Source organism: Eulemur rufifrons, chromosome 6, assembly GCF_041146395.1.
Source record: "Eulemur rufifrons isolate Redbay chromosome 6, OSU_ERuf_1, whole genome shotgun sequence".
Classification (NCBI taxonomy): domain Eukaryota; kingdom Metazoa; phylum Chordata; class Mammalia; order Primates; family Lemuridae; genus Eulemur; species Eulemur rufifrons.
This window is the reverse complement of record NC_090988.1, coordinates 86,579,101-86,605,050: the sequence shown is the minus strand read 5'-3', so window position 1 is coordinate 86,605,050 and position 25,950 is coordinate 86,579,101. Positions and strand designations below refer to the sequence as shown.

At 36.6% G+C, this 25,950-nt stretch overlaps 1 protein-coding gene across 4 annotated transcripts; it reads right to left on the bottom strand.

Annotated features, from left to right (window-relative positions):
• Positions 1-25,583, bottom strand: API5 (apoptosis inhibitor 5). Of its 4 annotated transcripts, none has more exons than XM_069469841.1 (14): positions 25,383-25,583; positions 20,790-20,951; positions 19,609-19,702; positions 19,000-19,065; positions 18,333-18,484; positions 17,084-17,290; positions 14,861-14,965; positions 13,942-14,031; positions 12,389-12,570; positions 11,147-11,240; positions 10,612-10,668; positions 6,447-6,523; positions 5,832-5,968; positions 1-2,100 (listed from the first exon to the last, which is right to left on the bottom strand). In XM_069469841.1, the coding sequence occupies exons 1-14, from the start codon at positions 25,449-25,451 to the stop codon at positions 2,018-2,020; spliced, it is 1,575 nt and encodes a 524-aa protein (XP_069325942.1). In that variant the 5' UTR covers positions 25,452-25,583; the 3' UTR covers positions 1-2,017. The 4 variants fall into 4 exon arrangements, with proteins under 4 accessions (XP_069325942.1, XP_069325943.1, XP_069325944.1 ...); XM_069469842.1 differs by having other exon boundaries at positions 1-2,095; XM_069469843.1 differs by lacking the exon at positions 20,790-20,951 and having other exon boundaries at positions 1-2,095.
• Between the last annotated feature and the right edge of the window lie 367 nt (positions 25,584-25,950).

Here is a 25,950-nt window from a genome sequence, read left to right as displayed (position 1 = left end):
AAAATTACAAAAGGAAATTTATTTCAAAAGCATAAGGAAACATTTACATTTAAACAAAGTGATAAACAGGTGTCTTGCAAAAGAAAAAAATCCTTGGCATGAAGGTTTCCATTCAAATTTCGTAAGCAAAAATAACCTAACTTTGAACTATTGCCTTAGGAAAGGGAAGAGTGAGGTGGTAAGGGAAGGAACACAACTTAGTATCAAACTAGAGAAAGTAAAGTCACTTCTGCTTAGCTCTGAGTTTACAAATATAAAAAGAAAATGGAAAAATAACATTTAATGTTGAAATTTATATAGCTGTAGTCCCAATGTAGTTTCTGTACTTGAAATGGCTTTAGCCACTGGCTGATCTATCTCTGAGGTCCAGACTAGCTGGTCACAGTTTTCAAATGGCAATTCCATGTTCCTATGTCTGTTCAGATTCCAAGGGAGTTTAGGTTCAGCTCATAGTCTTTTGGAATGTTAGAGATTATTGCCACCACTCCATTAGTGAAGCTGACCAACATTTTTTGCTCACTTGTGTCATTATAGACTTGCAGAAATATTTTCCTCATAAACATGAAGTAATTAACAAAGGGGTTTTGCTTTTCCCCCAGTGTAGAGGTAACGGTAACAAAGACACCTGCATTGGAATCACAAACTATTCCTCAAAAAATACATCAAACTACTAGAAATGTCATTCAGGCATTTGCTTTGAATAGCAAACTTAGGGAAGGGAAGATTAACTGTGGAACAAAGATATATGAAACATTCAAATGCAGAGCAAAGGGTCTATGCTACTAAAAATGCCCATGACATTAAACACTCCACAAACCCCCCGTCTGTTGTTTTAACCTAAAGATTCTATTGGCTAACATACAATAATTTTGATTAATAACCTGAGAAGTTAAAATCTTGAAAGTGGCAAAAGCAAACCAAGAGGAGCATCCCTTACTTATTGGTACCATGTTATCAAGTCACTTTTCCTGGACAGCCCTGGTTATTAACTCTCCAAATTCTAAATTATACTATTTCATCCTGTAGAAACCTATATGTACACTAGATTCAACATTTTGGCTGTATTTCACCAATAGCAATCTCCAAATTTATCTTTGAAAATGCAGCCTTTGTTTATTTTTCCTTTTAAATAATAATAATCATGTAAGTGCAACTGACTCAAAATCCTGCACTACTGGGAATAAAAACCTAGATAACAAGTCAGTAATGGATTCAGCCTCAAAAGGATAATCACTGTGTCAAAGACTACCCGTTCCTGGAATTTTGAAAAATGATTTATGTTGTGTAGTCAAGTTTCACAGCATGCACATATATACACATACACACACATATATGCCTATGTATGTATGTATATTATACATACACATTTCTATTCAAATAGTAAGATCCCATATTCAAAAGTTTGTATCACAATATATGGAAAAGAGTTAAGTAAGCAGTGCAAAGCAACTTACTTCCTCCTAAAAATGTAATGTCACGTCTACATTTTAAGAAAGATGGTAAGTGTTTAGCTTTTATCACACTTAGGTAGGTGGGAATGCTGCACCATTGCCTAGCAGCTTTATTAAAAAACAATGAAAACAAAAGGTTAAGACTGACTGTTACTCTTCTCCATATATTGGGCAAAAACTTGAGACGGGAGAGGAAAATCAGTAACCTTTCAAAACTGATGATCTTTATCAGTTATCAGAACTAGACTGAATTTCATTACATTTTAAACTTGAACATCTCTCAATAACAAACTATCAAGATGTTTAAAAGTAAAAGATTCACAATAGGAAGTCTGAATAGTGATGATATTGCAAAAACAAGCATCCAAAAATATCGCTGTGGTTTACCTTGGACACACCATGGTCTGTTACAAAAGTAGATCATACATACAAAGGTATAAAGAACATTAAGTTTTTAGCTGAAGGCAGCAGTCCATTTAAAGGGACATCCCCGGCAATCCAATCAATGAGTAGTAGTATTTAAGTATATTAAGCTCATGACAACGCTGAAGTGTGTGATGTCTTATTCAGTAGAGTCTTCCCCGACTACGATTTCCTCGTGCGCCCCAACCTCGGGCACCTCTACTTCCCCTGAAGGCTCCTCTCTGCTCTACGAAAAAGCGAACAAGGGTTTAGGTCTTGATTATGACTTCAGAGTACAGCAGACACAGAAAAAATGTAGCTTGTAACTCTGTAGCAGTAGGCCCTACAAAAGCAGAATTAATCTAGTCTGTCTACAAATTCATTCTGTACATAAAAGCACGGCAACATATACACTAAACCATATATGGCAAGGAGCCAAATACATTCATAGCAGGTGCTCAATTAAATGTGTCCCATTAACAAATCTGTTTCAAGGTGACAATGTTATGATAACTACACTTACTAGGTAGGCTCTTTACTTTGGTGCCTATCACTACCAAAGATAATGAAATTATAAAAATTTCCATACTTAATACAGAATTAACAAAAAAGAGATTGGTCTTCCAAAGTTAGTGCCATACATGAGAAATAAACTATCAATAATCAATTAAAAAAAATTAGGCAAGACAGAAAAAGTCCATTTTGAATCAACAGGCAATTTATTTTGTTTTGATCACAATATTTCAAGCACCTGGACTCACATAAATGTAGACCTAAATATTGACATCTTTTTCACTGCTTTATCAGTTATGTGAGCTTCCCTGAGTGCTGCCAAAAAAGGTGTTATGTGTGTACATATATGTGTGTGTGTGTGTGTGTGTATATCTAGGTTACTGGTGTAAATTAAGCCTATCTTTTGCTGAAAAATCAAGTCATCTGTGTCTCAGTATAAAAGGAGAGTCTTTGATCCATTAATCAGTCACTTTTATAGCCCAGAGAAATGTTCCTCAAAGGAGTCTTTCCAGTGAAGAAAACTGATTGAAGTTATCAGCAAGGCTAGACTTTTCATCATATGTAAATTAGATCAAATCTCTTTATTGAACTTTCAAACTTCCTCATTGCAGCCATCTTGTTAGCAGCAATAAAAAGAGGTTGATTTTGATGTTTTTGATCCATACTCTTGAGGCTTGAAAAATATACCTTTAAAGTCAATTTTGCAATCTGTTTTTTTGCCATTATGGGTTATTAGGGTGTTTTGATGTCTTTTCCCCAAAAGGAAAAGTAACTCAGTTCTGAGTTAGAAAACTAACTAGACCTTTCTTCAGTTTAGCCAACATTTATCTGTGTAATAGAATATGATCTGATTCAAAGTCACCTCTTATACCACGACACACTCTTATAAGTTGATTGCTATGCAAACCATTTTAAAATGAAAGTATGATGTGTATTACCCTAGCGAACACATTCAGAAAATACATTCAGAAAATCAGAGGTGTTCTCTCTGAAGGGAAGATGCTCCCAGTGACAGATGCAGCGAATATAGATGCATTCAGGGAGTGCAGTAGCCTTTAAGTGGGCCTTTTGACTGTTCAGACTCAAACCCACCTATGCAGATGTCTACATGTTTTCCCCCACCATACTGACTCATTATTCACACCAACACATTTAACAAGTTAATACCTTCATAGATATCATTCGTAGCTATAAGCCAAGAGACTACTAAAATCTGCTCTTTCAATTTTTTTTTCTATTTAATATGAATTAAATGTTTGGCTACATTTAATGAGCATATCAAATATACTATATGAAGGTATTGTTTGATGTGATTATCTTTTCTATATTGGTTATTTCTTTTTTCATTTCTAACTGTTACAGCCATTTCTACAATATAGGGATTCACCAAGTTTTCTTTATTTTGAAGAGCTTTATCCTAAAGTACCATTCTGTATTTTCATGATCTTTTCAATGGCTTTAGGCTTACATTATTAACTTTTTAAAAACCACTGCTCTCAGTTAAAATTATACTTTAGGATTAATTTTATCCTCTTAAAAAGGTAAAATGTAAAGGATACAAGTCACAAATTTTAGACTGTTTAGTACTTCTACGTCACTGGGGAACTTTGTGTGCAGGAAAGAAAACTTAACATGGGCATTATGTTTACAAATAATTTGAAAATGCACCAGGAAGCTGAACTAATTTGTGACAGCCAATACCATATTTGTAAAGCAAAAAAAGCAGAAACATTGGTTAGTAAAGCAACAAACTCAGATACTACAACTATTTTCAACTGAGTGGGTAAAATAAAGTCAAAAAAACTCTTCAAATCTTATTGTGAGACTACCTATAGCCTGATCACATTAAACTCCTAGACATAAAATACTAGCGGAAATTTGTTCCTGCTTTCCAATAAGAATCAGAGTTTAGTTTGCTTTGCCCTTCTATTACTTTGAAGACTGGGAACAGCTGAAGTTGTGACTCCTAGAATTTTGTCTTGAGTAAAACGTTGCTTACTTTTTCATATTGATAATTTTTTTTAAGTCACATACAATCTAAAGTGTTACATTTTTCACATTTTTTTCCACATGCATTATATATCACCTAATTCTCACTATCAGGCAGACAATGAGTGCGTCATAGGACAGAATTCTCACGAAAACTCAGAGTAACTGACTTGCCCAAGTGAAAAGGAATACAATTCTCTTCTGTACTGCCATAGCTCTTGATTACTTTCATTTAAGCCACACTCTCCCAGTATCTGAGATAACTGTTGATTTAAGAATGGTACTGTTAGATACCACATTAAATCATATAAGTGACAGAGGACTATATGTGGTGGTACCAAGTAACATAGAATTCTTTCCATTTATAAAATGCTTTCACAAATATTCTTATTTGAAGCTTGTAAGAGCTCTGTGTTACACTCATTTTTCATATAAGAGGCAGAAATGCACATCTACATACTGTTATATGAAAGAGTACAATGATCTTCCTACACTAAAGTTGTCTCCAAAGAGTCTGACTGGAGTAAAAACGTTTATTTCAGTCTCAAATTTGCTTTCTATAAACTGTTTACTCAGATATTAGAGGAATCAGCAATTGTATGATGAATTTACTTAATGTCACAATTATCTCTCATTGGAAACAATTATAGTGAGTATATAGTTCAGAATGATGTACTGTTTTAAAAAAATAAATATTGCAGAATTAATTCTGACTGGTAATCAAGACCAACCACAAGCATGTTTGGTAGCTAGTATTACTAAACTTTGTTTTCCTAGGCAAGTTAAGTAGTTGAGCTGATATTTCTGTCCATTCTTTTTAAAAAGGATACATGAGAAAAAAACCAAATGAGAGATAAACTTCACTTCTGATTCAATAGGCCCGGGAGAGAATGGACTCGTATAAAACGCTCTAATGGCTAAAAGGGAGTAGGAGGCATTATATGAGGGCTGAACTCTGGGGGGAAGGGCACTGCAACAGAACACATCTTCCTTGCCAGATCATACTTGAACATCTTACTACACTTCTGTGACTTCTTTTCAACTAGCTAGAGAAAATGGGAAGACAACCAGCAGGCTGACAAGGTCCAAGAAAGATCATTAATACCAACATCTGCCAGAAGCTATGCCCATTCCTGAGAGAATGCAGCGAATGTCTTGCCTTGAAGCTAGAATTGGGAAAACAAGGAATGCATGGTTCATGGCAACTTCCTTTATTTCTGTCGGTTGCTCTAAATGGAAGAGGCGTATTTTTCTTTTTTAAGTGCTTACTGTTGCATGTTCGATTCAGTGAACCCACAGGGTGAGTTAGAGAGGAATGGGATAAGTTGTTTCCCCAACAACCTCGGTTCCTCAAATTAACTTGGAAAAGTCATCTAACAGAGCTATGATACCATATGAAATTAATAATTAAAATCAAGTACAGTACAATTTCTGTCTAATCTCTCATATTGCTTGTACCCAAACGGAAACGCTCACCATAATTAAAGTTGCTCAAATTGCTGCTATATTTCCCACTGGGAGGATTATAAATCTGCCTGGCATCCCTTTTTGGTCCTGCTGGAGATTTCTTGGGAGGTGAACCTGAAGTTGTATCTTCAGTGGCTCTCTTTTGCCTATAATGGTAGGATGAAGAGCAATTAAAAAAATATTCTATTATGCCAGAAGCTATCAATATATCAGGAAAGACATTCTAAAGAGGATAGTCACATTAGAAAAAAAGGAAATAATGTTCAATGTCAGCAAATTAACCATAGCTTGGTTATGCAGACATTGTCAGAACACATTTACAAGGCTTTAAAATAATCTGAAATATGTAGCTTCATAGGCTTACATTTAAATGACTCCTTTTATAAAACTTGTCAGAAAATTCTAGTTATGCTACAAGAATACAAACAAGTCTGAATATTCTAGGGTTGTATTCTACCAGTTTATTTCACAAATATTAGAATTAGCTTCTGTATCTTAAGTCATGCTTCTAAGTCATATTTTAATGTTATTACGAATTGATTAACAATGTACCATTTTGTACAGTAAATGCAACTGAATTCTGATTTTGATAACACTCAAATCCCCTTTAAATATATTTCTTACCCCATCTCAACCTTCTGTACAGGTTTCCAGGATAATGTTACTGTGCTCTTATAAGAAGGAGGAATGTGGAAGAGATCCTGGAAAGACAAAATTTGACAAGATTTCTGAAGTATCTGTTGGTGGCAGGGAATGGTAATGAGGGTAGGAAACAGGGAGATACAGCTTAAAGATTACATTGAGGAGAGATAGCTTTAATTTACTTCTTGCTCTTGTACTGGTGACTAAAATAAGGACCTACATAAAATTGCAACAGGAAATTAAACAGAAACAATTTTGTTTACAAATCACTTATTACCTCAATAATATAATTTTGTACATATCGCTTTAACAGCAGCTAATTCTTTTCTAAATGCCATTATAAGTTTCAGGATAAAAATATCAATATTTATCTACTTTCATAAATGAAGCCAACAAATAAGTATTTTCTTTTGCACAGATACAGTCACTGAGGTGCTTTAGGGAAAATACAACGGTGCAGTCTTCATCTGCTTTGACAAATTTTTAAGTGGTTCAAAATTAAAATGAAACTAAAGCCCTGGCCAATAATGTTTTTCCCCCTTCAAGTATCTATAAACTATCAATAAGGGAAAAACTTATAAGATTTAAATAACAAGTTATTGATATGTGGTAGGAATGCAAACGTTTCTTGAATTTAAATGTTAAAATAATCTGGAACTGAAATAGTCTAACCTCATAGTATCTACAGAACAATGAATGAATTACTAAACACATTCATTCTTAGTAACATTTCTTATCAGCTTTACCCTAATTTTAATTTTTTTATTTTTATTTTTTTGTTGAGACAGAGTCTCACTCTATTGCCCGGGCTAGAGTGCCATGGCGTCAGCCTAGCTCACAGCAACCTCAAACTCCTGGGCTCAAGCAATCCTACTGCCTCAGCCTCCCAAGTAGCTGGGACTACAGGCATGCACCACCATGCCCAGCTAATTTTTTTATATATATATTTTTAGTTGTCCAGCTAATTTCTTTCTATTTTTTAGTAGAGACGGGGTCTCGCTCTTGCTCAGGATGGTCTCAAACTCCTGAGCTCAAATGATCCACTTGCCTTGGCCTCCCAGAGAGCTAGGATTACAGGCGTGAGCCACCACGCCTGGCCCCTAATTTTTATATATAGGTAAAATGTGATAAAGTAAACTTTTTTCCAGTTAAAATGAGCATATTAATAAAAATCACCTCTTATTATACAACACTTAAGTCCAGAGTACCAAAAAATGCAGGGAACTGGCCATTGTGCCATGTTTTGAATAAAAAATGCTTGAAGTTTCTGGCTGGAGTGATTTAGCATATGATAATATTATTAACTGAAAAAGGTATCATATTCAGCATGATGAAATTAATATTAACATGAAGAAGACAGGGTAAGGCTTGAATTTTAAACATGTTAATAGATCACCCTTGGCAAGTGGGAAAAAAAAAAAACATGTTAAATCTTAGGAGATAAGAGAAAATCGGGGTATAGTTTGGAGATTCATTAAAATAGAAGTGAAGGTAAGTTGTAGAATTAAATGAGTCTGCGTAGGTAGAAACTAGGTAAGTAAAGGTTTTGAAAAATGCCAAGGATGAACCCAAGCACATCAGTTTTTCTTGTGAGCTTTTTAAAACAAATAGCCGATCATGTCACATACTCCTACTCAATTTAAAAAATATTTCAGGATTTTCTGGTAAGGCACTTGTGATATTATCATATGTATACAGTTAACCCTCTGTATCTATGGGTTCTGCATCCATACATTCAACCAACCACAGATTGGTTGGAGCAAAAAAAATGCACAAAGTTCTAAAAAGTAAAATTTGAGAATATAGTCACGTGTAGGCATTATATTAGGTATTATTAGTAATCTAGAGATGATATAAAGTATAGGGGAAGATGTGTGTACATATGCAAATACTATGCCATTTTGTATCTGAGGGGTCCTAGAGCCAATTCCCCACGAATATAGGGGGAGGACTGTATTGACTGTATTTTGGTTTTTTCATCCATGGTTCCTGGCTCACAACTCCCATAACTCTTGTAATTTCCTAAGTGACTACACCAATATCTGGCCTTTTGTCCGTTGTTCCTGAAATGGCTCCAGAGCAATAAAGGTGAGATACTTTTATTTACAACAAGCACCTTTCAGCCACGTCTGAGTTTATGTTAATAAGGTGAATTTTGAAAAGCCCCTAGATAAAACAGGATGGGGTCAGGGGACTGGTTGCCAGGGGAGACAGCCATGTGCTCAGGGGGTTGGGACACACATACCCACACCCCACCTCCAAGGAGGGGAGAGGGGCTGAAAGCTGAGCCATCACCAATGGCCAATGATTTAATCAATCATGCCTACATAATGAGGCCTCTCCAAAACACCAAAAAGACTGACAGAGGGGGCTTCTAGGAAGGTGGTGCACACTAAATCCATAGGGATGGAAGTCTCTGCACCCAGAACCCTTCCAGACCTTGACCTGTGTATCTCTTCATCTGGCTGTTAATTTGTAGCCTTTCAAATAGCCTTTATAATAAATCAATAAACATAAGTGAACCTGTCTTCTTTCCCATGTACCTTCTTTACTACAGTCATCTTTAGATTGCTTATAGTTTCCTGAATAGAAAACTTTCTCATCTACATGCATTAGGTGATAGTATTTGTTATGTTTAAAAAGTTCTTAACACCATATTAAATCTTAAACACAGACTTTTATCACCAGTTCAAATCAAGTCAAATCTCACATTTTAATATATGGATTTCCTATGTGAAACTATTATTTATATTTTAGATTTGTCATAAATGGTGGCTACTATAAAAATTTCCATAGGAGATATGAGTCAGTAGTCTCACCTCTTCTGTTTTTAATGTCTTTTTACTTTTCTACTTAGCAATATGATATTCATTTTTCAATGTGTAACTCATTGTTGCTTTCTCTGAAAAGTTCCCTCTCTTCTGATAAAGGACAGATGGCCTTTGAACACCACCAGTTTGAACTGTGTAGGCCCACTTACAGTGGAATTTTTTTCAACAAAATTTATACTGAGTGTGTCTGCCTCTCCTGCCTCCCCTTCCACTTCCTCTGCCAACCAAGAGGGCAAGACTCAGCCTTCCTCCTCCTTACCCTATTCAACATGAAGATTTTGAGGATGAAGATCTTTAAGATGATCCACTTCCACTTACTAAACAGTAAATATATTTTCTCTTCTTTATGATTTTTTAAGTAACATTTTTTCTCTAGCTCACTTTATTGCAATATAGTATTTAATACATATATAAAATATGTGTTAATTGATTATGTTATTGGTAAGGCTTCCAGTCAACAGTGGGCTATCAGTAGTTTTGGGGGAGTCAAAAGTTATATGTGGATTTTTGACTGCACAGGAGGGTGGGGGTGGTCAGCACCCCAACCCCCGTGTTGTTCCTGCGTCAACACTAATTATTCCATAGAATTTTTACCAGATTAGCTTTGAGGCAAACTAGTCCCAATTTTGTTACTGTCAGGCTTTGCACTCTAGGTGTTAAATACCATTTCTTTCTCCCACTTGGCCACAATACTGTTAAGTTGTAGTAACAAATGATGGCTACTTTGTGATTCTGTTTTTATTCTCTCAAGTTAATAGTTTTTTGTTTAGGTTAGCAGTTGCTTGGGAAGGGTAAACAGAACTGAAGAGTATTTATGGCTTAATGGTAACTTACACCCGTAGGCAACAGTACAGAAAGCTCTCAGTTCATCATATAGGTAAGTTTACAGAAAAGACCACGGGAAAACATTTCATGTGCTACGTAGGACATGTCCATTCTTAGAATAAGTGAAGCAGAGTTTTCTGGCTATTCAAAAGGACCCCAAAGCATAAGACTCTCAGAACTTAAGTCACCAAAAATTTTGAGTCTAAATCTTCTGCTTCAATGCTTTGGGTCATAGGAAATTTGCATGCCACCCTTTGTGTGCAGTATCTTCTGCAAAACTTTTAAATAAATAAAACAGTGTATGATTTTATGATAGCTGCAGAAATGTCACCTGGTATTATAAAAAGTATAAAGCTTCCAAAGGCCAAATGTTGGAAATGAAATAGCATCTACCCTTAAACAGTACCATTACAGACCTAAAAACACATGGAAAATCTCTTGCACTGACTTTTTAGCTAGCTGGTTGGGTTAGGTAAGAAAGGAAAACTTACCTTGATTAAAACATTGATATTATTTGTTATTTTTAATGCAACAACTTTAATCTTGTTCTGCAAAGGGAAAAAAAATTAAATTAAAATGCCATAACTTCTATGATGCATACTCCATTCCGACATAGAACTAGAGTAATTATACTTCTCTTTCAGAATCACTTCTATAGTTAGTAAATTCCTTGGTTTAAAACTATAGAGAAAACTTATTCCTATTTCTGGACTCTAAACAACTATAGAGGTGGCAAAGAAAGCAAATAATCTTTATGTTTCCTTAATAGGTTAGAACATTAAAATGCTATCTACAATTTATCTGAAAAATGAGTAAGGGCTAGGTCATATGCATATAGGAGTTGTTTTAAAAGAAATCACTTTAAGTTACAGGAAGATATAATGAAAATCTAAAATATTTCATCAGTACTGGAATGAGGACTGATTAAATTAGGTGAGAGCAGGGAAAACTAAAAAAATCCCAACATAAATCTATATAGTTTGGTATGGAGTTGGCAATTTATGAGATGTGAACCAGTACTCTTACCTCTTCTGTTTTTAAGGCCTCACCCGTTTTACCCTGGAGAGCCAAGCGAAGTTGTCTAATATAAACTTGCAAACCCCGTGCAAAGTACTGCAGCCTAAATGAAGAAGTTATTTGTTAATTAGCAATTCATCATTTCAATTTTATTTTATTATTATATTTTTTTTATTTTATTTCAGCTTATTATGGGGGGGAATTTTATTTATTTATTTATTTATTTTTTTTTTTTTTGAGACAGAGTCTCGCTCTGTTGCCCGGGCTAGAGTGAGTGCCGTGGCGTCAGCCTAGCTCACAGCAACCTCAAACTCCTGGGCTTACACGATCCTACTGCCTCAGCCTCCCGAGTAGCTGGGACTACAGGCATGCGCCACCATGCCCGGCTAATTTTTTCTATATATATATTTTAGTTGGCCAGATAATTTCTTTCTATTTTTAGCAGAGACGGGGTCTCGCTCTTGCTCAGGCAGGCTGGTCTCGAACTCCTGACCTTGAGCGATCCACCCGCCTCGGCCTCCCAGAGTGCTAGGATTACAGGCGTGAGCCACCGCGCCCGGCCGGGAATTTTATTTTTAAACTCAATATTCTACTATAGCAAAACAACACTAAGTGCAGATACGGGTACATGACCAATAAATTAAAGAGTAATTTCCTAAGTTGACTGTGCTTCATCAAGTGTTAAACCTCTGCTTTATCACACAGCGGAGGACAGTAACACAGTAACACAATGGCTCAAGCATTTAAGATGTGAATTTGTTAATGGAACAATCAATACAAAACAACTTCTATTGATTTCTCCAGTGCTGCTCCTCTAGTAACACTGTAAGGTATTACTAACAATAGCAGCTACAGTTTAGAGTACCCACTATTTGCCAGGCACTGTGCTAAAAGCTTTATATTCATTGTCTCCTTAAATTCCTGCAACTCTATGAGGTAGGCACTACTATCATTTAAATTAACAGCTGAGAAAAATGTTGGGAGTTATGAGAGGTTAGGGAATCTGCCCAAGATCATAAAGCAAGTAGGAGGAGTCAGAGTCCACTTTTTAAAAAGTTCACCTCCCTGCATTGATTTGTTATGCCATTTCTGTCACAGGTTTATACACATGCCTGTTTTCTGGACCCTCCATTTTGATCCACTTGGGTAAGGCAGGGTGGGGAGAATGCGCTTATCCAGCAAAAACAAAACTCAGGGAGCTTTAAGATAGCTATCACCTTTGTCAAGGATTGAACCACCTCAATATATCACCTGATTTTGAAATCTTTGAGCTTTTCTGCATTCAATTTGGCTGTTAAGAAATCTGGAAGTTTTCGGCCCAACTGGTGAAAGCTGTACAACAAACATTCCACATAACTGAACTGTAGCTTGGGTTCTTCATTACCAGCATTCTCGCCATTTTCTGCTTCTTCTGGAGGGAGGGGCATATATTCCTAAGAGATGAAAATATAGAGATGTTTGCAAGCTGCTAGACCAAGATAATCAAGTAATTGTAGGGCATGCTTTTAAGACATGAAGCATTTCAAAACTATTATACCAAAAACAGACACCTTAAATAAGATTTCTCTTTTACTTACTGGATCAATGCTCTAGCCTGCCAACTATCAATATTAACCTATGTTACAGTTGTTACTACTAATAATGAAAATCGAAGTAGCTAACATTCATTAAGCACTTATGCAGATGAAGGAACTGAAGTTCTGAGAGCTTACATAACTTTCCTATGGTGACAAAGTTAGTAAGTGGAAGAGTCAGGATTCAATCTAGGCTTGGCATCAAAAGTTGATGCTCCTGTGGCCGGGCGTGGTGACTTGTGCCTGTAATCCTAGCATTCTGGGAGGCCAAGGCGGGAGGATCGCTTGAGCTCAGGAGTTCAAGACCAGCCTGAGCAAGAGCAAGATCCCATCTCTACTAAAAATAGAAAAAATTAGCCTGGCAACTAAAAACAGAAACAAAAAATTAGCTGGGTGTGGTAGCTCATGCCGGTAGTCCCAGCTACTGAGGAGGATCCCTTGAGCCCAGGAGTTTGAGGTTGCTGCAAGCTACGCTGGTGCTATGGCATTCTAGACAGGGCAACTGAGTGAGACTCTGTCTCAAAAAAATAAAAAAGTTGATGCTCTTAAATACTATGCTAACTACAAAAATCTTTTCTGAACATTTGTCCATACCGTTTAAATACTGACTCTTATTACATTCAAAGTGCTGCAATGGCTTTCGATATCAGTGCTGTAACACCTCAATAGATATTACAGGTCTGCATGAGCACCAGACTCAATTAATGCTAAGGGCCTAAGGTTTATCATGTGTCACTTACACAATTGCTCACAGAAAATCACTCAGTGTTGCTGATGATTTTATCAGATGGTCTATATTCTCCATAATTATAACTTAAATGGTAGAGTTTATTTCCTGGTTGCTAAAGCACCTGGCAGCTACCTAGTTAGTGATCTGGAGCAAATGACCTTTTGTAATGTTAACTTCATTTTTCAGACTTTTTGGCCTAATCAGAAGAGTTAGAGCTAATTTCTTTTACAGATATAAAATTATTTTGATACAGGAATAATAGAAAGATCTATATAAATCTTACATTTTGTACAAAGTATCAACAAAAGAAATGCTAAGATTAAAACAGAATTTTTAAAAAAGTAGGTATGTGGCCTGAACAGCTAACAACACTTGCTAGGATTATTGTTTAATTGAAATTTCAAAAGCTAGTTCTCATAATCTAGAAATTAATGCTAAATTAGACCTTAGAGATCTATATTGATCATGCCTATGCCATAAAGAAAGCAAAAAGTTCTTACCAATAACTTATCAAATAGTTTCCTTAAATTTGTTTCTAGCTTCTCCATGTCACCACAAAATGAACTCATCTCTGCCAACAATTTCAATACCTAAAACACACAATTCACTGTTATTACCACTAGTTTTTGAATAAGCAAAGGCTATAAAATGAGAATAATTCTAGATAACTAACACTTCACTTATTTTCAATTACGTTTTCACAGAATCATGTTCAAACTGGAAAAAACCCTTAGAGATGCAGCTCTATATTTTATCATTGAGGAAAGTGAAGGTCAGAGATGTGACATGGTAAAGTCACAGTGTTATGTGAGTGTCAGGGTATACCCTAAAACCCAGACCTCATGACTCCCACTGTATCTGTGATAAGAAGTAAGGAGAAGAATATACGTGACACTTTATGCTACAGGTTAATGATAGAGCTAATTACAATGCAAAAATTATAGCTATATTAACTAACTTAGTTTGTACTATAAAGAAACACTTAGGAAGAACTCTCAACAGCAAAGAATTATTTACTAACATTTAAGGTGGGACTCACTTGTTATTAAATTTAGTCTCTGGATATTCACTCAAAATATTGGTAATTATCACTATCCTCAAAGTTTATCCCTGCTTTACCCAATCCCAGTCTCATGAGGCAGCCCAGGACATTCAAAGCAAACTACATAGTCAGTACACAGTGAGACTCTTCTCTTCCCCGAAGATCTGTGAGGGGAATGGCACATGCATTTCCATATTTCAGTCCAATTCAACAATCATTAAGTGCTCTTCAGAATCAAGCTCTACACTAGATTCTGGGCATACAGAGAGGAATCAGGTTAAATTACTCCCTCGGAAACCAGATCTAAGTTCGTGTTTTACATTTTTGTTAAAATGTGGGAATGCCTTTTTAGTGCTAAAGCAGAAATATTCTCTTACCTCCAACTGTATATCGAGACCCTCAACTGGGGTAGTCAAGGTACTGAGGTTAGGGAGAACCTGCTCACAGAAGTAAGTCACAAACCTTGTAGAATGGACATTTTTCTGTAAAAAATCGAAAGAAACTAAGTGGTTAAAAAAGAGAAATATTCCCTGAAATATTACAGTAGAAATCCATTCAATAAATGCTGAGCATTATAGCATTCAATACTATGGCTAAAAATACACTATAGTACATACACAGCACATCCCAGAAATAACCTCAATAGATGATCTGTGAGGAGACTTCAAAAAGTTCGTGGAAAAATGGAATTAAAACATAAAAATAGAAAAAAAAACCCAAACGTTTCTCAACATCACCTCCAACAAGTTTGAGACACTTCTATAAGTGATATTTGCCATTCCTAAAGAATTGAGGGTCCTGGGAATTTAACCATGTCAATGTAGGCTTTTTTAAAATTACTAACTGAAAAAAAAAAAAACAAAAAACGGATGCTCCTTAGAGATTTTTTAAGATTAGGAAACAAAAACAAGTGAGAAGGAGCCAAATCAGGACTGTAAAGTGGATGCCTAATAATTTTCCATTGAAGCTCTCACAAAATTGCCCTTGTTTGATAAGAGGAACGAGCAGGAACATTGCTGTGGTGGAAAAGGTATCTCTGGTGAAGCTTTTACCTGGGCATTTTTCTGAGAAAGTGTTCTCAAAACTCTCTCATAATAAGCAGATGTTATCATTTTTTGGCCCTCCAGAAAGTCAACTAGCAAAATGCCTGGAGTATCCCAAAAACTGTTGCCATGACCTTTGCTCTTGACTGGTTGGTCCTCTTTTGCTTTGACTGGACCACTTCCACCTCTTGGTAGCCACTGCTTTGACTGTGCTTTGTCTTCCGGATGATATTGGTAAAGCCATATTTCATCTCCCGCAATTCTTTGAAGAAATGCTTCGGGATCTTGATCCCTGCAGCTGATCTGGGTGCAACAGTTTTGACACCCATTGAGTAGAAGGTTTATTTAACTTTAATTTTTTAGAATTGTGTAAGCTGAACCAACTGAGATGTCTATGGTGCTGGCTATTGTTTCTGCTGTTAATCACTGGTTCTCTTCGATTAGGGCATGAGCAAGATTTTTTCCTTGAAAATTGACGTGGATGGTTTGCTACTATGGGCTTTATTATCAACATTGTCTCGTCCCTTCTTAGAATGATTTATCTATTTGTAAACTGCTGATTTCTTTGGGGCACTGTCCCTGCTTTTCATAAAGCATCAATGATTCACCATTCTTTAGCCCAAGCTTCACCACAAATTTGATGCTTGTTCTTGCTTCAGTTTTAGTAGAATTCATGTTGCTCTGATTAGAACTCTTTTCAATTTGATATCTTATCCTTCTTAGTGACTCAAACTAGATCCTATTCATACGTGTTATAACAAGTTAGTACAAGTTTATTTTGGTGCAAACAATTTTTAAATCCATGTATAATTTTTTCATAATGTGCATTTTCCATGAACTCTCTGAAGACCCCTCATATCCTGTGTTACAAAGTCATCTGGAGCATTAGAACCTATCTTTGAACTCTTCCTGGATTCTCACATGACATTTGGGGGGACATTTTAATGGTGGATTTTCAGACTGGACATTTCTCAAAAAGGATAGTTCCTTTAAACCGTATTTTTCAAACTAAGTTATGCACATCCCAGAAGACTCATGGCCAGGGAAAACACAAAGCCTGAGACAGAATGCAAAATTCTTATGACTTTTTTTTTTTTGAGACTGGGTCTCACTATATCGTGCACGCTGGTCTCCAACACCTGGGCTCAAGTGATCCTCTTGCCTCAGCCTCCTGAGTTGCTGGGATTATCTACAGGAGCATGCACCACACCCGGCATCTCATGACTTTTAAAATCTAAAATGCTCCAAAATCCAAAACTTTCTGAGCATCGACATGATGCTCATGGTCATGCTCAAAGGAAATGCTCACTGAAGCATTTCAGATTTTCAGATTAGGGATGTTCATACTGGCACTATGCAAATATTCCAAAATCCAAATTCCAAAACATGTCTGGTTCCAAACATTTCAGATAAGGGATATTCAATGTGTATTCACTTCATTGTGTTAAGAATACTTTTATGGAAAGGTTTAAAGAGAATGTTAAACTGAACATCTACAGAAATATAAATAGCTAATAGGATAATCGAAATACCAGCTACATAAAACAAAGAGCTTACAGAAAAGAGGGGTACTGCCTGCCGAGTGCACTGTAAGAGCCTGTCCACACAGTCGGGATCCGAGGGATTGAAGGTCTGTTCTAGATCGGCCTGTTCAGCCACCAACTCTACAAGTTGCTGTCTTCCACTCACTGTCTGTAAGCTTTTTAACCCAGATAGTATCTTCATGAACAGAACAAATTCTTCACCAGTCACGTCTTCTAGGACCTAGAAAAGGGATAAGTCAGGATAACAGTATCTTCATCACTTGAATAGGAAAGAAAAAGCAACATGGAAAGAGAGTAGCAAGTTTATTTCAGTTACTAAAGTCAGTGTTATATTAATGCTTCTGAAATACAGATGAAAAGAGCCAATCAGAGTTGAGGCTGTAAGGTAAAGCAAGCTAACTGAATTCCTTAGTTGTCCCTCAGGACAATGAGGACAGAAAAACTGGTCTACCTTGACAGAGTACAAGACACACTAGCCACCATATAAGCAGGTAAAAAGAAATTATATGACAGGCTTCCAACATGGCAACAGGAGGAGCTGCAGTGCCCTTCCCAGTGAAAACTATGGAAAGAACAACCATTTAAAAGCTCTGAAAAGTGGTAAAATATTCTGATATTCCCATGTGGAAAACTGTTGTTTTCTCTGTCACTGAAAAACTCTTATCAGGAAGCAAGTGAATTGTGCTATTACAGAGAAAACATTGAATCTTCTCGAACATATGAAAAAAGTAAGTTATTCCTAAACTTTGGCACTTTAAAATTAGTGAAAAGTTAATTGTAGCACACCTTGCCAATCTTAACATCTGTAACTGTGCTAGGTGCTAGAAGGACAGGCAAATAAGCATGATCTCACCCTTGAAGAACACAGAGTGTCATGGGGTAGGATGAAAAAATAGACCATTTCAATATAATATATTTCATTTTGAAATAAGAATATTATGAAAGAATACCCTAAAATGGGGGAAAAGAGTAGGAATTAGGGAAAGTTTCCTGAAGAAGGTAATTTGTACAAAGACCTGCAGGATGCACACATTTTGAGGATAATGCCATACAGGATTTGAATGTGATTACATCTCTAAATTAACACACTGATTCATCATTACAAGTAACCAAAGCACTAAATAACGATAAAAGAAAGACTTGAAAGTTCTATGGTGGTTCTGAGGGGATATACCATTTTATACACAAGCCACACACTGCATTGATGAATACTGCCAATTTCAAATATGTTCTTTTTCTACCAAATGATGATTGAAGCGTACCTTTTTGGATTCTGTTAGTATAAGCTCCTCCACTTCCTTTGTTAAGACTTCATCCGGTAAAGTCTTAAGTTTTGTAGAAAGGAATTTAATTGCTCTTTCTCTAACAATGTCCTCTCCTTGAAGTATTTGGCTGAACAACCCACCTAACGTCCCTGAAAAACGAAATAGTTGTCTGTAGTAAGTCAATTCTATAATGAAGTTTTTTCAATTTAATTCAATTTATAGCATTTCTTCCCAAAACAAGTTAGTAAACATCCTAAATTGCATCAATACAGGTTAAAGTTAGTTTGAAATTTCTACAGCCCCAACCATAAAGAGTGATCGCATGCTTTGTTTATGGACACAGAGCCAAGTTGAGCAAGACTTTCCTTTTTTAAAAATCACTATTAATAATAAAACGCAGGTATTTTGAAAGAATTTCTTTAAAGTGGCAAAGGGAGTTTTTCCAACAGATTACTCATGAAAAAATTTGATCTGTTTTTGCAATTATTTCTGCAGGTTTTTCTACTCACAAACATTTTGAGCTGAGGAGACTTTTTCAGAATATCAAGAATTTTTATGAAATAGATCTCTAGATGAACCTCAGACTTTATCTTTAATTAGTAACATAAAACTCCCTGATTTTTTCTACACACCAAACACAATTCAGAACAAGAACTGGCCTTACCTTTTGCATCCATCTTAAATATACTTAACAGGGCATTGTTCACTAGGTTAAATTCTGCAGAGTCATCTGGATAGAGAAAAAGCAGCACAACGAATGTAAAACATATTAAAAATACCATCTGCTTCAATTTCAAACTTAAGATTAATATAGTTTCTCAAAGATTACATTGACAGGAGACTGATAACTAAGTCACTTCCTCAAGTACCAAAAAGATATATTTTTCTTATTATAAGGGTAGAGAACCTAATCTGGCATGCCCGAAAAACTTTTATGTTGATAGTGCAATTATGAAACTACAGGAAATTGGGGGAAAAATTATGATGCATCAAAATTTCCAAAAGAATCCAGTCATCATGGCTTTATAAACAGATTTAAAAACAAAACAATGCTAGAAGTATTACACAATTAGAAGTCATTAAGCTTCTGCACCAGTCACTAGAAGGGAGTAGGAAAAAAAAAAAAAAGTCATTAAGTTTCAAACTACTGAATGAAAAAAAGGTTAATCACTATCAGAGGGAGGACCTTTAGCACCCTCCGAAGCTAAAAACAGAGTCACTATTTCAGAGAGAAGTTATATTTAGATAAAAAGATAATAATAAAGTCCCTTACCTGTCTGTAGAAGTTGGGTTAGTATATCTGCCACTCGGGGAAGATTTTCTCCAGTGGCAAATTGAGGCAGCTCTTTAATTGCTTGACGTCGAATCTGGGCATGATTTCAAACAAGAATTAACTAAATACTATCGCCTTTAAAACAACAAACTCAGCTTTTTAAAAAAACTGAAACTACAGAGAAACCATAATTAGGGACATATGAATCACAACAATATATAACATGAGATTTCTAGCAATTTAAAAAATAATCTGCTCCAATTTAATCTTCAAGTTTCACAGGATAAATAAAATAAAATGTGGTAGAAAGGGAAGTTAAACACAGTATCTGACCAGAGCAGACAGATTTGAAATTATAAAGAACTGTTTATATACCAATTATATACAACTATTGGGTTTTTACTACCTTTGGGCATACAATACAGTATTCCTTCAATATAGCTACTGTGGCAATGTCATAGCTAGTACCCGTTTACTTTAGAATATTCAGTATTGAGTACTTAATACAACATTTGTGGCTATCTTCTATGAGATTAATTCCAAATACTGATCTTGACTTATTAGAGTTTACATAAAAAAATGTACAGGGTTTACATCCAGCAAATTCTGCATGAAATGTTGGTGATTCACTGATTTCATTTGAAAAGCCAGGAGCTAATAGTTTAAAATTCTTAGGAACCTGTATCAGCAGCCAGAAATGCCAATGGTTAATTGGTTAATTCTGTTCCAAGGAAAACTATTTCTTCTTAAGCTGGTAATACAATTTTGACACAGATCAATTCTTTTTCTGCCACGCAAAACATATAAGGGTGTTGAAACTACATTTTAGGATGTGACACTGTTAATATTTAAATATTCAAGTGAGCACAAATTGAAAATAGTCTAATTTCTCATGTATAACCAATAACAATCTAGGAAAAAGATATGAGCCACCTGTTTTAAACAGTGGATAATGGATAAGCAAAACAAAGTATTTTAGGATTCTATGCAGTTTTCACAATTGAAAGATGGTAAAAAGAACTAATACATTTTCTCAAATGTAGATTTAAGCCTGGGTATGGTGCCATGCCAGAGCTCACTGCGTTATTTTATTGTACACTGATATGATTGCTACTTAAATTATAACAGCCACATACAAAATCATCTGAAAGATTGCTGAAAAGTGTCATTCACAAACTTACTGATACATCTTCATCTTCACAGAGGTCTAACTGTGCATTGATAGCAGAATCAGCCAATTCTGGAAAATGCTTAAAGAATTTGGGAATAAACTGAGCTGCTAATCGTTTTTCCTTAGTACCACCCTTCACACCATCCAGTATCACTTGATAGGCATCTTTATGCTGAAAGAAAGAATAAAGCAGAAAAGACAAATCAAAGAACTGGCAAGGAAAATTTTAATCTTATTTTTGCATTATATAAAGGGTAATTGGCTGAAGTCTATTCATAATTGATGTTAAACTATTTCATGAAACTGATGCCTACCAACAGTAGAAATTTTGATTATTTCTAGTTTGAATATGTTGAAATGTCTTAACTTTCTAAGGGGCTTGCTGTGCTTGGGATGCTGCATCCTAGTTTAGATGCCTGCGTGGAGCCTATATTTAGGCTTACATTTTACCTTTGACGGTCCAAGATCCGACAAGCTTCCTCCCACCCCTTTGTTAACTAAGGTCTCAGAACATGAGTTTAAAAGACTCCAATTAAATCAGGGATCACAGTGATTTAGTGACACAGCTAAGATTATAACTACAATAAAATATTTCAAATAATATAAAGCACTGATTATTTTTCAACATCCAACACAGTTGTATATTTCAGTTAGATACATCAATTTGTGATCCTGACAAGAAACTTTAATCATAAACACTTTAAATGTATTTCTAAAACTGTGTATAATATCTAATTTGAAAGCAGAACGCTAAAGAAATCCTTAAGATTCTTTTAAGTAAAAAGTCAGGTATAATTTGCTCTACATTCATCAGATACATTCATGAGTGGTCAGTGATAAAGCACGTAAAGCCATGTTTGCATCTAGGATGCAACTTCTAAGAAATAAAGTGTTATTTTAGAGAAGTGTGTAGTTTCAACAAACACATTTCTTAAGCATGATACAAAAAAAATTGGCTAAGCTATATTACCACTTTCTTCCTCAGACTCAGTAAGTCTAGTTTGCATTTAAAGTAAGTTGTTAATACTTCCACATACTTTGAGGGATTACGAACCTGGTTGATCTGTGATTTCAGCTTCATCATACCAAAACAAACAAACAAAAAACAAAAAAACTACTAGAATAGTACTTCATGAAGTAAACGTCAGTAAAGCCCTGAAGAGCTCTTTCACCCTGAAGAGCTAGTGTCCTCAATGATTAAGAGAACAGGAGAAATCAGAGTTTAGGCATTACATAGATCTACTCTTAGATCAGCCTTACTGTTATAGTCCCTAAACAGGTGTCTGATATATTTTTTTAACTTTTAGATTTGACTATTTAACATTTATCTACATTTTAAAATTAAGTAAATTCATAACAATTTCAAGCAGAATTTAAAATAATGGTGGGCCACAGCTTACTCTATTATGGCAGTCGGCAACCCTGCCCAGAGCACAGTGGAAAAAGAGATTAGACGGGTATAAGAACACACAGCAGAGGAAGGAGACCTGAACAAGAAGTAGCAGAGGCAAAGTAGGGGAAAGTAGGACAAATAAGTAAGTGGAACATGGCAGTTACAAGAGGAAAGATGACAGAAGAACAGGAAGGTTTTGAAGTATTAAATAATGCCTCACTTAGAATTTATCACCTGCAGTTTGCTTATTAGAAAATACTTGCTTGTGTGTGTGTCTATAAAGTAAAAGTTCCCTTCTTCATTTATCAAAGATAATCCTTGTAAATTTTTTTTAACACTTATATCTGTTCTTTCTTTGTATATATTTCTTCAACTTTGAGAAAAGAAATGTCTACTGAAGGCTGAAGGGCAAGGTACAGTGCAAGTAGAGAAGCAAAAAAAAAAAAAAAAAAAGATTTAACACTTAAAAACTTCATAATTTAGTAAGGGAGTAAGCAAAGTCCTCACATGAAATAAACTACAAATCTGAAATGCTATTAATAAATACACAGTGCCAAAGGGGTTCAAAAAGAGAAGGATCTGATCTGCTTTAGGGAAATTAGTTCATAAAACCTCAAAGGACTTGTGTTTATCCTACCTATTTAGAGGGCACTACTCAGAAAGGAGTATTGACAATAGTTTGGATACGATGGCTTGCAGTGACAGCAATCTGAGCAACTGTGCTACTCACCCCTCTGGCAAAGGCTAAAAATCAAAATAAATGGTAGAAGAAAGTTCAAACTCAAATACGGTCTCAGAAGCATCCAGCTAGTGTATCTGCCAGGAAACTTAAGTCTTGATCGTAAATCTCATAAGTTAATATGAAAATCAGGCTTTGCTACACCAAGAATGTGAACATGGTTTTATCTTCTTTAAAAAAAGTTAGATGGTATCCCCTCCTTTAAGTTGCTCTTACTTTTGTTGGTTAAGATTACAAGTAACATCCTAAAACCTACTATCTTTTTTGGTGAGCAGTTTTAGATATCTTCTCTAAAAGAGAGTAAGTATTATACAATAGAGAAGAATTCGTAGGCATTATGGTTTGTCCAGCTTCAGTTCTATGAGAATTCACTGTTTGAGCCTGAGCAAATTGCTACATTTCATCATGCAGATATCTTTTTCTCTTTAGTTGCTTGACAGCTGTCATTACAGAAGACATTGATCACCCATCATCTACAGGGAATTGTGCTAAATTCCAGTGCCTAGCACAGTGCCTGGTGCTCAAAAAATGTACTGAATAAATTGTGGGCCCTCATTAAAATCTAGACGAAAGGGTACCTCTTTCATTTTTCAAAAGCTTGTCTCTTAAACACCCTTCCCAAATTAATAGCAGATTTTTGTCATGAGAAAAACATTTTGACCTCTCTGAGAGAACATTCATTTCAATCTGGCTTATATAACTAAAGGTGATATTAAGAGGGAAATGTGAGCAACTCTCAATTATGATTAATAATAGTATTACATATATAAGTTCCAGCTCCGTTTCCATTTGTTATAACATACTCTAAATAGGTGGATGTCAACCTTTTTTTCCACTCCAGCAAAAAGTGAGAGTAGAGAGACAGGACAGCACTATGTATACGGTTTCAAAGAGTCCCTGGAAGATTCCTGATAAATCTCTTTGGGAAAGCATCATCTATGAACTGATTGAGAATCACTGTTCTAGCTTCCACCTCATCCCCTCTGCTGATGCCCGACAAAGTCCAATGTAGGTAGAACAATGTGCTACGATCTTCCCCAACTCAGTCACAGACAAATTATACAATAATCAAGAATATCTTCACTACTAGTTCTTTCTGGGAACAACAAAAACAAACTATGATTGACAACAATATTTCTCATCTTGTTTTAATGGACAGAAAATTCCTCCTTCACGACTAACATAAGACAGACTCTATTCACCTCTGTAAACAGTATGTCAGTATACACTTTCCATTAATAGTGAAATTCCTCACCTAAATGGAAATAAGCAGGGAAGGAAAACCATCTGATACTTGAAACTGGTATGTTCACAATTCTAAATTAAATTTCAAAAAGGCTGCAATGTAACGTAAACATTTTTTTGTTCAGCTCAGAAAAGTTCCATTTGAATTACACATGTCCAGAAAAGATGGGAGGAGTACTGCCATAGCTTTGCTAATGTTATTAGACTCTGGAATCTTCCACTCTCTACTCCAAGGGATGTATAAGCAGAAGAATCACCTAAAATTCTAAGTACTGAAAAATAGGATTTCTAAAACAATGATCGAGATTATCTCTAGGACAGACTGGTTCTTTACCCAAGAAAACACGCATCGAACCGCTCATCAACTCAAGTTCAACGTACTCCAATATTTGAAAACTCACTCAAAAACCCAACGGCTCATACCAACAATTCAATACTGCTGAGAAACTGTGTCTGCGGCAAACAAAGCAAGAGAACTCTTCCAGACGAATCTAGACCTACCTGCACCTCCCTACTCCCTGCTGCACTGCCCTATTCTATTTTCTTCACGACCCCCACATCTTTCTTATTTATTTATCGCTAGACTCCCTCACTAAATGTACCTTCCAGGAGACCACGGATCTTTCCATCTGTACCTCCAGCGCCCGGCACAGCCCCTCGTGCGCGGCAGGCGCTCAGAAAGTGTACTGAATAAATGGACCAGTGAGCCCTCTTTAAAGTCTGGACGAAAGGGTCCCTCTTCTGTTTTTCACAAACTTGTCTCCTAAGCGCTCTTTGTAAACGAGTAGCAGATTTTTGCCTCCAAAAAGACATTTCTTGACCTATTGAGGAAAACTCTCAATCTAATCTTCAAAGGACCAAGCCCCACCAAAAAGGAGGAGAAAAAGTTAAGACCAATCTATAGAGTAATGCTCGAGAAAAGAATTAATGTGAACCTGAAGAGGCTGAGTTTGGAAACGCCACGGTGAGAAAAGGCTGGCAGGGAAGCCTGGTACCCGGGGGACCGCGGAAGAGAGGCAGGGAAGCCTGGGACCCGGGGGGCCGCGGTCTCCAGGGTGAAGCCAGAGTCTACACTCCCAAAGGGCCACCCCGACGCAATCGCCTGAGGTGGCTGGGAGCCCGCGGAAGGGCGAAGTAGCAGCCCTTGCCCCGCCCGGGGACCGTGGCGGGCATCGCTTTCCAGAGGCCGCGGAGCGCCGGGCCCTGCAGGCCGCTCGGGGACTCACCTGGCCCACTTGCTCCGTGGCATCGGCTAGGATGCCGTAGTTGCGGTAAAGCTCCTCTACCGTCGGCATGGTGAGCGACAAGCCCGGGGCCCGCTCCTGCTGTCGTCGTCGTCCCCGGCGCCACTGCCGCCTCGGAACTTCTCCAAGCCCACAGCCTACACTATTACGCCTCCAGCTGCCGCCAGTGCCGCCGCCAGTCACCGCGCACAGGACGGCTCCGCCCCCAACGCCTACGTGTCGTCGTGCGCGTCGGGAGCGGCCTTTATTGGAAGCCCATGAGCCGCCTGGGGTTTTGTCGCCCTCTAACGCTTGGAGGTGCAAAAAGCGGCAAGGACGATTAAATTAGCTCACCCCTTTTTGAAAGATTGTGCTTGGCAGGGAGTGATCTTAAAAGGAGAGAAATAGAAAGGAGGGAAAAAGTGTAAGCTGTATGTATGAGAAGTCACAGACTTTATTTCCTCCCGATTTAAAGAGAGTAATTTAAATCTGTGGTAATAGAGGGTAGTCGGTCCGATGGTAAGCACAAAGCATTCAAATGCCATTAAAAAAACTCTGTGTTCACGAAGTG

Excerpts from the sequence above, each read along its gene's own strand:
- API5 (XM_069469841.1), bottom strand. The coding sequence starts at position 25,451 with ATGCCGACGGTAGAGGAGCTTTACCGCAACTACGGCATCCTAGCCGAT. Across the intron at positions 17,291-18,332 it reads TACTAACAGAATCCAAAAAG|GTCCTAGAAGACGTGACTGG; the intron begins GTACGCTTCAAT and ends TCCCTTTTCTAG. Across the intron at positions 14,966-17,083 it reads AGGCAGTACCCCTCTTTTCT|AAAAATGTCCATTCTACAAG; the intron begins GTAAGCTCTTTG and ends GATTTTTTACAG.